The following is a 14,799-nucleotide window of genomic DNA, read 5'->3' on the forward strand; positions in this document are numbered from 1 at the left end:
TATTTTAAAATTAAGTAAATCACCCTATTTTAAAGTCAAGTAAATTGCAATATTCCTTCAAGTTTATTGCGCAGTAAGGATTCGGATAGTTTATTAATGCAAATAGACTTACTAATTCTAGAAATATGGTTTTTAGAAATTGTCGTATTCACTGCTTTTTAATTTTTATTATTTATCAATAACACTTCGTTATTTGACCAAAATAAGATTATGAAGTTTTTTGGGTAAAAAAGACTGTTTGTTGTTGCAAACATAATCCAATTTTATGCATATCTGTTTATTTTAGAGCGAGGAAAATAGATAATAAAAATTCCATATTGAAAACGTTGAATAAAATTTAAATCTCTCAGACCAGCACCGGAAAAAAAAATTGGTTCCGAGAAAAGTGAAAATTCGCATTCTGATTCCCATAGAAGAACTTGAATCAAGTAGGGTAATTAAAAGAAAAAAACTTGAAAAATTGTCAAGACGTCCAAACAAAAACAAAATACTAATTAAAAATGATAGATGTAAAGAGTAATCTTTCATTTCCTAGTATCAGATCATCTTTGGTAACAAAATAAACCGAATGCTAAAGGTAAAAATGATGAGTTCATCATTTCTTAAAAAATTATCATATGTAATTCAAGTCTTTCATGAGTCTTTTTAGAAATAAGGCTAAAAGTAAATAAGGTTAAAAGTTTTCGTTTTTTTGAAACTTTTCCGGAAACTTACCAATGTGGGGAATTTCAAAAGAACTGGATTATTATTTCATTAAATTTAATTAAATTCCTTCATTTGGTCATCATGATGTAGACCCACATATGATCAGGATGTCGTTCAACCAAGATCGTGTCCTACCGACAACCTTTGTTACATTAGTTTGATAAAGCATCAAAATGAAATTTTATTTATACAGAAATTCTACCCACAAAATACTTAAATTTAACTCAAAAATTTCATTAATAGTTATTGTTGTTTGGTATAACCATTAACAATTATGTAATGTCCCATTCCCATCCATTCACTTTCATATTTTATTCTTTTTCATATTATTTAAATTTTTTCTTTTGTCTTCTAATCAAGTGTACGACTTGATAGCACTAAGAGTAAAAATACCGTAAAGATAATGGAAGCAAAAGTTGCTCTTCCAAAAACAGGATAATGAATCATTAGTAGTGAGAGCAACTGGAGAAAATATATATCACGAAACTTAAATTTAGTGAAAATCATAAGTTGATGTGAACTTCTGTCATTCATTCAGGTAGTATCACTTCTTTTAAAAGAGGTGTTTCGCCAAATGTTGGAAAGTCACAAGTGAATTTCTATCCGCCACCTGATATTTCGCGACCAGATATTTTATATCAGCGTGTAAAGTAAGTTACCCAACTTTTTTTTTTAAAAAAAACGGGACAGAATACATGCAACTGATCAAAAATGATGCATATCACTATTAAATGTAGGAATCCCGCGATACTTGTCATCTTGGAATAAAACAGTCACCGCTGGATAAGACTGCATACTCTCCTTTACTTTCATGTTTTGTGATGAATTCTGTGGTCGAAATAAATCCGAACATCAAGCATTTCCGATTCAAGGAAATGACCTTATATTTCTTACATCCCTTAGAAGTATTCATTCAAGCAACTTAAGCATTAATAAGTAAATGACAAGAGTGGTCGAGGCCACCAACTCATATGGTACAATATACGTTTTCTTCATACTGTCCACAATTCCCTTTCTTCTTGGTTCCATCTATGAAATTTTCACTCATGAAAAATTGAGTTTTCGAAGTGGGGATTAGGATAATATGCCGTTATTATTTAAGCATTTTAGTTACATATGCATATTAAAATTGATTTTACTTGAAATGTTCATTTAGTAATGGACGGACAGATCTGAAATACCGATTAAACGCCAATGAAGTGCATCATTCTGCCAAAGCGTTATTCACAATCCGAAATCTTGGTCAGAATAATACGGCCTTAACAACCGGTGTTCAAAAGACAGGTAGTACTTCAAATATTCAAAAGCAAAATTTAGTTTTAATTTCCAATGCTTTTTATAAACATCAGCTTGAATAAAATTGCTATTTTATTATTACTCATTGTTGGTTGAAAAAGTATATTTTTAATGAAATATTTTCGGGTCAAAAGTTCCTAATGCTGTTCTTTCCTTTCCTGTTCAAAATCTAAAAGTGGGAGTGGAATCCTTCTGTCAGATATTAGGAGAAAAACAAAGGACGATTGTTGTCGCTGTTATGCCGGTTTATTTCGTTCGCTGAACACTTTGGACCGTACTATTGGATTCTGAAAAGTAACTGTCAGATTCGTGAATATATGTTACAATCCGAAAATCGGTGACATATCCCTTCAGTCTTCCTTAATTTCCAGTATGAAAAAAAAGAGAAGAAAAAAAACCGAGATTGAATTGAACGATGAAAACGATACAAAATAAATGGTCATATCCGGTAATCCGAATCGTTCACTGAGGGAACATTCACTAAATTCACTGAAAAATTAAAATTAATTTTTTTTTCCTTGTTTTTTGCAGCTATCAGTAGCTCTAATCAGCAGCAAGCAATTGCAAATTCAAGTCGAGAACGTGAAATCGAAATGGGAATATCTCTACAGTCTTCGACAACTGGAAGCATTCCGACCGAAAGCATGGAAAACGGAAAGGATGAAGTTACAGAAGTACCTATTGAATTGCCTTATGCACCTCAGAAACCGTTAGTATCTTCCGGCAACAATGAATTGCAGCAACAGCATACTTCTTCAACATCTTCAACTGTCTTTCTTACTTCAATAGTGTCCACATCAACACAGCATCAAGTGTTAGTTTCATCTTATCCGATGGAAACAAAGCAGTCAGAAGCAGAGGAGTACGAACCTCCCAATTTCAGCATAACTTATGAAGAACAGCCATATTTTACAACTTCCAATGCTATAATAATTCACAACCCATCAAGCAACGAGCAACAATTTCAAGCTGAAAATACAACATCCGTAACTACGCCCACAATAATTCAGGAAGTTTCAGTTTCACAGCGGACGGTACTGTTACCGAATATCACATCGGAACGAATGCCTTCTAATTTAATAAACAAAGCTCTATCCAGTGAAACCACAGAAAATCAAGAAAAAAGTAGTTTTTTCGAAACTCAAGAAACATTAGAAAGCCGTTACGGGTCTGATATGATGCTCGGAACTTCTGCCCATATCAACGAATCTTATACGGATGTATCGATAGATACAGTGTCATCTTTGACCGTTGAACCCGACATTGCGGTAAACGTTCCTACTGCAACCACAGAACTTCGGGGATCATCTGTTCAATATTCTGGAGATAATTATGAAACCAACATTTTAGAAGACACAAAAAATTCTTCTGGAACAATAGATCGAAATAATTCATTACAAACTGAGAGAATTTTAATCCGGCCAATAGATGTTGTATCTTCCTATGATAAGCAACTTGTTAAGCCAAGGATCCAATCACTGTTACCTTTTCATTTTTCTATGAAGAATGGAACCATTGTTTCCAATAATGTGCCATCAAATAGACAGATGTCTCTGAAACAAGAAACAATTTCTAAAAGTTTTACACACCATAAATCTGACACTGATAAAAGCAACGTTAGCTCTACACTGGTAGTGATCACTCACAAACAGACATTCACGCCAGCAACAGTGACTTCTGAACAGTGGCCTGGACTCAGATCTAACCACAGTTTGTCAGCCGAAGAAATTCCGAATATCACAAATGAGAAAGAAACTTTGGGTAACTTTGGACAGGAAGCAGATGATTTGCAAGGCACGTCTAATTCAAAGCAGCAATCATCATTTAACGGTGGATATTATCCGGAGGAACAGCATTCATTCGCCGATTTAAATACTAAAGGCAGTAGCAGCGATACTGCTGAAACTGATGAACAAAATTCTCAAACTAATGATATCCATTTAACTAATTTTTATCCGAGCTATGAAAATGAAGAAATGATTGAACGTGGCAAAATTCCAGTTCAGTTAGGTCACACCGATATTATTGAGGACGAACAGGTTTACTCACACTTGCTGTTTCACTTTTTGAAATATTTTTAAAAACAGAATGCAGTTTCGAAGTTCTTAATTAAATGCCAAGTTTTTTGCTGAAATTTGAATATCGGTAATCAAATAACAAGACTATAAAGTGCTACAGAGATCCAGCTTGCAAATCTTCAACCGAAAAAATCTGTTCTGAACAATCAACAAATTTTGTTTGTTAGGAAGAAATAAAATTCATAACGACCATAGAGAAGAAATTCTATAAATAATAGTGAAATCAGTATTGAGTAGCGATATGTAATATAAATTTTTTTCGGCATCAAATAAATGAACGAAATAGGAGGCATTGCCTAAACAATATTTTCAGATCAATAAAATGAAGACGAGTTCCGATCTGCATCCATCCAGCATAGGTAATTATTTCTTTGTGGTAAGAGAATCCTTCTGAGACAAAAATGAAATTAATTAATCTCTTTCCTGCACTATTAACTTCATGCTTGTAACCCACAATAGGCTTCATCGTATCATATATCATCACGTTTTAAAATAGGACAATCCTGCATCAAACCATTGCACTATGAATGCACTTCATTGATCATTATTCTGTAGGTTATTAGTGCAATACATCCTTCGATGTTATGACGTGTAATGACATCAACTTATTTTAAAACTTAAGTCGGACCAGATGCCTTACCTAATGCAATGTGATAATGGTTTTGTTTAACCAAAATCAGTCTAAACTTAATAAAAATTTTACATTTTTGAATCATCGAAGAGCAGGTTCGATAGCAGTAGAAAATTTACATTAGCCTTATAACCCCGTCACGAATAAAATCTCATCATCTTCCTTTACCCTTTATGGAAAATAAAAAACGGAGTTAATATTCTTTTGACCATCCTACTCAATAATTATTTTTTAAGCAAACACATTTTTTTTTTTATGAGAAGGACTGGTAAGATTTATTGATTGAATTTAGTTATTTAAATTGTAAAACTCCAACATTGTCAGTAGTCAGATGTTTGCTATTATTAGTCTCAAAGAAAACTAATGAATTTTTTTAGCAACTGGATTTAGTTTTCTCCCAGCTCGATTCAATTTAAATTTAATTTAAAAAGAAATCAATATTTTGTCTGATTTGACTTTCGCAATATGCACCTGTTAACTGCTAATGTTGTTGCTTCTCATCAATTTGTTGGTGCTGCAAAACTTTGTCATACCACTGCTTTTCAATTCTATGATAAGTTTGCAGATGCTTCCGGCATTACCAATGGTACCACACATCAGAGCATAATGGTTATTGAAATGGAATCGGAGACTTTCAAAGAAATTCATGAAATTAAGCAGACTGTATCGAGCAGCCCTAGTGATGAAACAAGCTTTAATATCAGTTCTCAGCTTATTCCGAGTAATGAAACTGTATCATTAAATAAAGGTACTTCCTCTCTCTTTTAAAATAGCAAAAGATTTTGATTAAAATCTGAATTTCATATCAGGAAAGACTGTAAGAAGTATTGGAGAGAACTGTAATAATAAATATTACAGTTTTTGCTTAATTATTAATATACAATTAATTTCACCCTTTTGAATGATATTCTTATAATTTAATTGTCGACGAATGCATAACATCAGGATTTGCTTCATTAATTTTCTTTTAATTCCTCATTTTTTAGTATTTCCAGATACAAAAGAACTTATGCCGTCGGTGTTTCCGCAGATGACGAACAGATTGCCACCAACATTTACGGTAACACCGGCATCCATTCTAGCAGGAATTCATCGGACTGAGATGCCAGTCAAAGAAACTACTCATGATAATCATGTAACGTCCTTGAACTGGTATTCAGGCGAATCCAGTCAACGTGTTAGCCTTCCTGTTTCTAAACTGGAAGTATCTGATACCTCTAGCTTGACTTCAGAAACAAATACTATCACAACACAAAAACCTTCAAGAACAATTAACATTTCTGCATCAACTTCCCCTGCGATCATGTTAATTCCATCATCTGTTCCATTATCAACTGCGACTGAATTTTCATCAGCTGTAGCAGCAGCACAGCATGAAAGAACAGCAATCGACCATTCAGCTGTTGAAGAGAGTTCAAAGGTCCATCCTTTTCACGGTGGACCTTCAGAAGGATTAGTAGGAACAGTTTCAAGTTACCCTAAAGGAGTACTTGAAAATGACTGGAGTTCTCAGTTTAAAACTGAAGTTTCCCCATCAGAAATACTTCATAGTGATCCACTTTCCGGAACAGCAGAACAGCAGGTATATTTCTTTTCAATTCCATTTTTTAAATGCATTACCGAAGAACTTCGTGTGTTTTAATCTACGTCATCAGTGTCAACTATAGTTTGATAAAAAATGATTTAATCTGAAGTACTACAAATCTCATTTCTTATTTCTCAATGCTCGAATATATGTTCAAAAAATTGAAAAAATCGTATTCATAATGAGAACTAATGCATATGTGATATTCCGTAACGAAAAATAAGTTTTTTTTTCCTTTTTTTTGATAATGTTTAATTTCAAACCAGATTAAAAAAACTGGCACGTCATCCTATGCCAACAATGTTGGTGGACATGAAGATGGCGGTAATTATGACAACGTCATGGCTATAGTAAGTGTAATTCGAAATTAATTAATATTTCAAAGTAAGTACTCACCATATTTCAATACGTCTTTTTACAAAAGAAAAAAAAACAAAAACAAAAACAAAAAATATATAATACAATGACGCCTCTTTCGGATTTGTTTATCAGTCTAAGTAATAATCCTAAAATTTAACAACTAGAATTTTAAAGATTACTTTTAAGTAAGATGCATAAGTATGAGCTGTTAATTAGTTTATAGTCTTTCTTGTTTAGCAATTTAGTCTTGATCTGAAGAAATAGTCTTAACAGCCTAATTCATTACTTCAAATGGCACACTGTTTTTTTTTCGGTTGACGAAAATCGGAATTTAATCCGATATGAAAGCTCACGGAATACATCTATACTTGATTATCAGTCCGAGATATCTGAAGGTTCCTTTCTTTACTTCCAAAGTTTCAAACAATTTCCAAAAATTTTGAATTTTAAAGGACAATTTTATTTTATTGTTTTCTTGAATTTTTATTCAATTTTATCTCTTCAAGAGAATTTCGTTCTCTTGAATAAAAATTCAATCTTCAGAAAATATCCATACCCAACTTAACCCGTCATGAATAAAAATTCAAGAGAACGAAATTCTCTTGAAAGCAGTAAGTGACGAGTAAATGACGAGGTTTTAATTATATTGAACATGAACTGTTCGTTAGCTAGCTAACGACGTTAATTTTGCATCACTTTTTGAAGATGGGTTTTGAAGGATTGATATATATGCTTTCCAAATATTTGGTCATAGAAGTATTGGTAACATTGCGGAAGAAAATCGGTCCAACAATAACAACTGCTTGAACCGTTTACTATCAATTTTATCTTCAGAAAATATCCATACCCAACTTAACCCGTCATAATTTTGTAGCAAGAAATGCAAAAAAATTTAGCAGCATATCCATCAAGGATATTGTTTCAACAACCTTTATTCCTATTCCGATAATGCAAAACCGATACGTGAACATTTATCCTAAATACAACACGGCTGGTTTGTTTTTTGCACTGTAAATTCATATTTTAATATTTTTTTTTTGAATCCGTCTTATATCCATTTAACTCTGCACTTTTTTTCGGATATGCAGCCGAAAAATTGAGTTTTCTTTAATGATTTAATTAGATCAAGATATAAGTGAGATAATTACAGCAGTATTTGTCAGTGGCTTTACTCAATTCATCAACCGATTAAGTTGTTAAAGATTTGGAAAGCCTGCCTTTGACAGCCGTTATGCGATGGTATCTTGGCTTGATCCAGACTTCGAGGATATTTATTCCGTTAGGCTAATTGCATGGAAAAGCCTGTTTAGATCACTTTTTTTGCTGATTTAATATATGTTATCCTGAATTTCGAACAATCGAAGATTTAGTGAGACATAACTTCTTTAAAAATGACAAATTCAAAAGTTACTAAAAATCATTTCTTTTTACAGGACCGGTAAAAGTTAACCCACCGCAGTACATTCCGCAGTCATTACCGCAACAATTGCCGAATTCAGTGAAGTTCCCTTACACAGATCAGCCTTTCAATCCTAAACCTTATCAGTCATACATTCCGCAGAAACCAATCTATACCGTTTGGTCGAAAGCGACAATTCAGAGTATGCAACCATTAAGTGCTCCAGCAGCAATGTTTGGCTTAGAATTAGGCTCAGGATGTTGCACCAGCAGGAGCGGAGGTAATGGCAATAGTGGATATCAGAGCTGCTCTAGTGGATTTATTACAGGCTGTTCACCTTACTGTTTGTTACTTCCTTGTAAGTTAATCATATCCATCATACTAATGCTTGAACATCTTCAGAAGCAGCATGCACAAATTTAAGTGAATTACTGTAAAATGCGAATGGTAGTCTCATCTTTTAAGTCTATTCGATTAGAGCCATTTTTTGGGTTAGCTCAGCGATATCGAAATTATATTGCATATATATACAAAATATTTTTGCAGGCTGTTGCTGTTGTCAGTGTTCGATCTGTACGTCCTTTTAAGATGGTATAAGTGTTCCTTTTTTTTTCTTTTGATTTTAAAATCATCATCGATATGAATTAATCCTAATGGGGTAGGGACACGAATAAAATAATATGCATCTTATAATGTAAGTTTGAAGGTTTTATGGTATTTATCCAAATAAATTCCCTCATAGGGATTTTACCGTTTTTTATTAATTAATTTTCCCAGATAATTAGTTCCCTTGTACAAGAACCAGTAATGGTGATTGTATTGTTTCAGTTCGCTTCCAAACAATTCCATTATGTTTGCTGTCATGTCCGTCGTGCTCTTAATGCAATGTACAGATTATTTGTTGGAGAAAACTGTTGATTTTTATTTCTCAAACATTTATCCTACGAAAGGACACTGATGACAGGAACACCATTGATTTAAATGATTGGAGATTCCAACAAAACTATAAATCGTTGCTTCATTGTGGAAAATGAAGTGAATTGAATCTCATGCTAAATTGTAAAATCATTAATTCTATTCCTGAAATTATTTTTATATGTAAAGTTTCATATGAAAAGGCAAAATCGTTGCATATATTGAACAGTGTTAATTGTTAGTTTATTGATTTTAATAATGTAACAATTATTCTTGTCAGCTATTCACTTTTCAGTTTATATTGACAGATTTTTAAGTCACATTGTTTTGAAACTCTGGGCTATGCGATGTTCAGCGGATCTGATGTTATTTAGGTCAGAAGAGCTTTAAACTATATGAAACAAAACTGAGGAAAAGCGGAATTTTATCAACCCTTATCCCACACTTGGTGCCACATACGACAGAAAGAGTTTATATGCAAAAAAAAAAAGAATATTTTATATTATTTTTAATTATATTAGTATGTTTATAAAAATGTCCTTTAGCAGTATCGAATTAACAGCATTTAAACAGTAAAAAAGGTTGATAAGTATTACCCAAGACCATCCTCCCTCCAATCACATAGTTACTGTTGAGAAAAATTTCATAGATCATTTTTGCAGAAAAATCTGTGTTGTAAAATATATGAATAAAAATACTTCAAATTGACACTTCACCATCTCGAAAGGGGAGCAACTACAAGCCTGATATGGTTATCCTGAAATTTTTTAAAATAATCTTAGATTACCAATTCGTTCAATCCATCTATTGATTTCAATGATATACTACCGGTTTTATCTATCAGCTGACTTTTAATGACTAACATGGAGTGAATTTTTTTCGATTTACGTAAAGAGTGATGAAGTATTATTACATGACATGATTTATCACGACATTTTTGAGTCACGATAAGTTGGCATTCAAGTCGTATTTCCTGACCTTATCGTTATTTTCATTTCTCTTTTTATCGTTTGTAATTTTTTTTTTTTTTTGTTTTTTTGTAGCAAATGATTATACGATAAATGTATGTAAAACAAATGAAAATGAAGATAAGATTGTAGTTACTTTGATTGGACGAAGGTCATGGTATTAAATGTATTTCTCATAGAGTCCGAATGGTTACTCTTTGATAATAAAGTGCAACGATGGGAAATTCTGTAGGGAAAGAAATACCTGTGACTGTAACATCATATGTAACGCATAGAACAGCCGGGTGAAGGACAAGAAAATGATGAACAAATGGGTGTGATAATGATAACGACACTATTAGGTCATCCTTCTGGGTCAAACTGAAATACATAATGCTTTCCTTATTTCATCGACTTTTTGGTCAATTCAATCCCCAGTGTTTCATTTCAGGATGTCCCCATTATTAGTCTTATCAAGTAACTTAAATTTCAACCTACCAGGAGAACCACTGTTTTATGTCCTGTAAATCATTCATTTTTCAGGACTACGTCTGTAGACCTTGTGGGTGATCCCGAAAGCGAATAATTGGTTTGTAAACACCCCGCTCTTTAATTAGTGGTTTCCTTGATTATTCTAAATTGTTTCGGTGAATACAAATGATCATTTCAGTCGCCTGAATTGCATAGTCCGCAAGACAGACATGTAAAATAAATCATAGCACCTTAAACCATAATATAGTCATTAGATGATTTTCAAGACGGGTGACATCATAAATTCTCTCTCATTACAGATCGTTTCAATGCGTATTTTGTGGATATTACTTGTATTTTCTTATAATGGTGGAGCTGAGTTCCAACATAATCGTATGCATTTTTCTGAACTTACCGAAATAATATGAACTGCTTCTAGTATTGTGAACATCAGTATTGTGAACACAGTTCCATTTAGCTGGAAAAAAAGAACGAAGTGAAATTGTGAAATTACAGAATTTCGACGATATACTTGCGTGATAAGAAACGAAAAGGAGCCATCTGATTGCACTTTGATGTTCAAAGATGACAATGAGAGGACAACAATCAATGATAACGGCTGTTTTACAGTGATCAGCTTTTCTGTTTGATATTTTTTATAGTTGAACTAGCAGAACTACACATTCTGACAGCAATAGCACCGGTAAAAGCGTGTTAAATGATCACAACCGGTCCATCACTTGGTCCACGATATTTAAAAATGAAGTCAGTGTCAGTGGTAATGTAATTATAATTTCAGTATTTTTTTTTCTAGGAGAAGGATGCAACACAAAATCAAATTCTGACATATTGTCCACTGCAATGTCCAGAAGCTGAATCGGCTTATGTGATGTTGAAACGTCCCTCAAACAACAACAAATGTTTGGCTTTTTTCACATATAATGTCGCACAACGTAAAAATGACTGGTTCCTGTGGCGATCCGGAAAGTGTCTCTTTGAAGAAATACAATTCGATGTTGGTTGCACATTCCCATTTAAGAAGAATATGAATTCCAAGACAATTAAGCAAAACGTAGAAGTCGCAGAATGAAGCCCGAAATACCTGAGAACTATAAGAAAAAACAGTTTTCGATCTAATTACTATCATTTCCAACATGAGAACAATACAACATTACTGAAGGACGAAAAATGATGACAAAAATAACGAATGTTGAGGTAATTAATGGAAAAATGTGCTGTGCTATGGCTTTTTACTTCAGAAAAATCATTCACTTCATGCTAGGAAGAAACGCATCCTCACCGTAATGTTTGCTGGGTTTACCCGGTAATGTTTACCTGCAGACCGGAAACGTTTTGTAGACTGTTTTAAGCCATGTGCTGAATCACGCATTTTTTTGATTCTGGAACACTCTTCATGAATGAATTCTATACAATGGGTAATGTTACTTTGTTCATGAAGGTAATTACAGACAGTATGCATATTTTAATACAATACAAAGACTCAATTGCAAGAAGAAATTGCTGTTTTCATTTCTATAAAATGTTTGTTGTCAGAATCATTAGACGTGGAATTTATATTTTTTGGTGCATAATACGGTCAGTGTTGCAATTTACTATTTTAAGTGTTCATTTGATAATTTTATTGAAAAAAATGGAAATGAATAATGCGCTTTAAATACGGCATTTTCACCCACTATTTTTTTTGAATTTGAATAAAATGAGTTCTAAAAAAGTTCCCACATTCTTTTCGGAGCAAGAAAATTTCAAAAAGGCTTTTTAATTCCTACCATTTCGTTTTTCCCCATCTAGGAAAAATACCAGAAGCACTGATAACTGTTCAAAATCGTCGGATCATCAAATCTCACTATGTTTCTGTAAAACATGCGCACTGTTTTAAACAATAGCCTGATCGAATTGAATTCTATACAATGGGTAATGTTACTTTGTTCATGAAGGTAATTACAGACAGTATGCATATTTTAATACAATACAAAGAGATATGATAACAGAAGAGAGGACAGATTTAATTAAAAGAAAACTCCTTGGCCTATGGAAAAAATTGTGAAAATAAATTTAAAATGTGAAATTTTGGATAACAACGATTCAAATATAGGTATCGTGCTCTTATTTTTCCTTTAGAAAACCGCCACAAAGTTGAAGCGTTTTCCTAAATTAAAATAGCCCGACAGAAGAGAAATCGGAATGATTTCAAGTATTTCAACAACGACCACTTCTTCCAACGGTTCATCAAACTGTATTATTATTTCGACAATAAGTATGTTAAAATGAACCGTTGGAAGAAGTGATCGTTGTTGAAATACTTAAAATCATTCCGATCTCTCTTGGATTCGCGGATCAACAATGATGTCATACATGTCACATACAAACTTTATGAAAATGGAGAATCCCTCTAAAAGTAAAAGGAAATTCTACAATCACTTCATATCTCACTCCCGAAATATTTGATATATGCCAGGAATGCCAGATCATTTTCTGTTAAGCCTTCTTGTTAAAATGATCACGGCCCAGACAAGATCATGGTTTTCTTAAAATGATGCCAGTTACCAAATCATTCCTGTTACTCACCTTGCCAATGAATCGAACTTTCTAGCTTAGTCAGCAACACGCATTATTTCTATCTTGATTCGAAAAGTACGCCTTTGATTACTCACACCTTATCACCCTGATATCGCAATTTCTAATCCAAAATGGAGCAAATCCGTGATACTGATTCCTTTTCTATCGTTATCGCCAACACGTCATATTAGGAATTGACGATAGTGTGATACCTACCTTAAAACGATTGAACAACATGAAATAAAAACAAAACAAACTTAGAAAGCAATTAAATCTGGAGACTTTGGATGTAAAATCAGTAAATTCCATCACTTTTGCTAACTTACGTAAAGCCAAAGAGGGTCATCCCTCTGTTCAACAACTGTCCGTCAACTAATAATTCGAAATTAAATTAATAACAGATCAACTAACAAGTATGTAGTCACCAAAAGCGAATTAATAGTTGAGAACCACATTACCGCCTTGATATCAAGTATTTAGGATTTAAGCACTATATTGAACGATTGGCATATGGTAGAAATTCAGTAGCAGTCTTTTCGTTATCAATAAGCAACCAAATATTATAATCATCCGAGCACTCTAATCCAGCATGATAACCACTATTTTAAAAGCATTATCTCTAAGAAAAAGCATACAATAATTTGAAACCGCCGTCTCCTATGACCGGGAAATGTTTGCTCAATTTTAAACGTTGCAAAAATCCAACCAATGAGACATCCATCATCAATTCAGGCTTAAGAGGAATATCTCATCACTACAGAAGAATGAAAACGCTAACACTGAACTATTGTCAGAATATTCAGTAAAACAATTCACAGAACTGGCACGTGGTGTTAAACAGTCCCAATCACCGATAAATTGACCAATGGCGAATTAAATGAAATGATTTAGTGATAGTACTGCCTTTCTAAGAGGCTGCAATTTTTTCTTGAAAATTTTTTTGGGTATTCATAGGAAACCGCTCGAGGCAGTTATTTTAATTTTTTCGAACTCTAGATTAATCTTACCAACTGATGGTTAGTTGATTGCCATCGTAAACATTCGTTGAATGATCGATGTTTTGGAAGCATTTCAATATTCATTTATCATCGACAGAATTAACAAGACCATCTGACCATTTCGCTTTAATGACACTGATGACATACTAATACTGATGCGAAATGCTTCTGAAATATCGATCTTTCAACGAATCTTTACGATGACAATCAACTAACCATTAACTGGTACTCGAGCAGTTTCTTAAAAATGCCCAAAAAATTTTCAAAAAAAGATTCAGAAATCGAAAACTGAATTAAATCGAAAACTAATCCGTTGCCGTAAATAACAAGTAATTCACATCTCATATTTTGATAGTTCTAATTGTAGAATCATTCCAGGTCATTTACAGCTTTTATCACAACTTTTACTAGTTCGTCGGAAATCAATTAAATTATTGTGATGAGTTCCTGTCTCTAACTATCGACTAGAGGTAAGATCAGGAGAACTTGAATGATCTGCAAAAAAATTGCAGTGATAAATTAGTCACTTTAGTTAAATTATCCAATTTTTCGCTATAAAAAGGTGTCATCAGAATGTCCGACTGAGAATTTACAACTGTTACTGCTTGTTAATTATTGGTATTAAAAGTCAGTTCAGTTGATTAAGTCTGAGTTGATTGCAAAGTGGAGTTTATGTATAACATCAAACTACGCACAGAATATAGAAATATTTCTTGCATATTATGATATCAACGGCAAAAGTGTTAAGAAACATTTCGTCGAAGGTTTTGTTAATTGAAAAGAAAACGCTAAGTGATCGTGAGGCCATCATTCTTGGTTGATTTTGAAAACATCGAA

The 14,799-nt window shown here is 33.1% G+C and overlaps 2 protein-coding genes across 2 annotated transcripts; both read left to right on the top strand.

Annotated features, from left to right (window-relative positions):
• Positions 1-635: 635 nt before the first annotated feature.
• On the top strand, positions 636-8,491 carry LOAG_02891 (hypothetical protein; the record flags this gene model as incomplete). Its single annotated transcript, XM_003138428.1, has 11 exons — positions 636-663; positions 1,244-1,355; positions 1,862-1,989; positions 2,533-4,040; positions 4,393-4,438; positions 5,276-5,458; positions 5,706-6,292; positions 6,562-6,645; positions 7,490-7,649; positions 8,089-8,334; positions 8,457-8,491. 11 exons carry the CDS (start codon positions 636-638, stop codon positions 8,489-8,491), a joined length of 3,117 nt encoding a protein of 1,038 aa, XP_003138476.1.
• A 2,614-nt stretch (positions 8,492-11,105) lies between these two features.
• LOAG_02892 (hypothetical protein) lies at positions 11,106-11,477 on the top strand (the record flags this gene model as incomplete). The annotated part of the gene is made up of 2 exons (XM_003138429.1): positions 11,106-11,165; positions 11,202-11,477. 2 exons carry the CDS (start codon positions 11,106-11,108, stop codon positions 11,475-11,477), a joined length of 336 nt encoding a protein of 111 aa, XP_003138477.1.
• Positions 11,478-14,799: the final 3,322 nt, after the last annotated feature.

This window comes from Loa loa (assembly GCF_000183805.2).
Source record: "Loa loa unplaced genomic scaffold supercont3.105, whole genome shotgun sequence".
NCBI classification, from domain to species: domain Eukaryota; kingdom Metazoa; phylum Nematoda; class Chromadorea; order Rhabditida; family Onchocercidae; genus Loa; species Loa loa.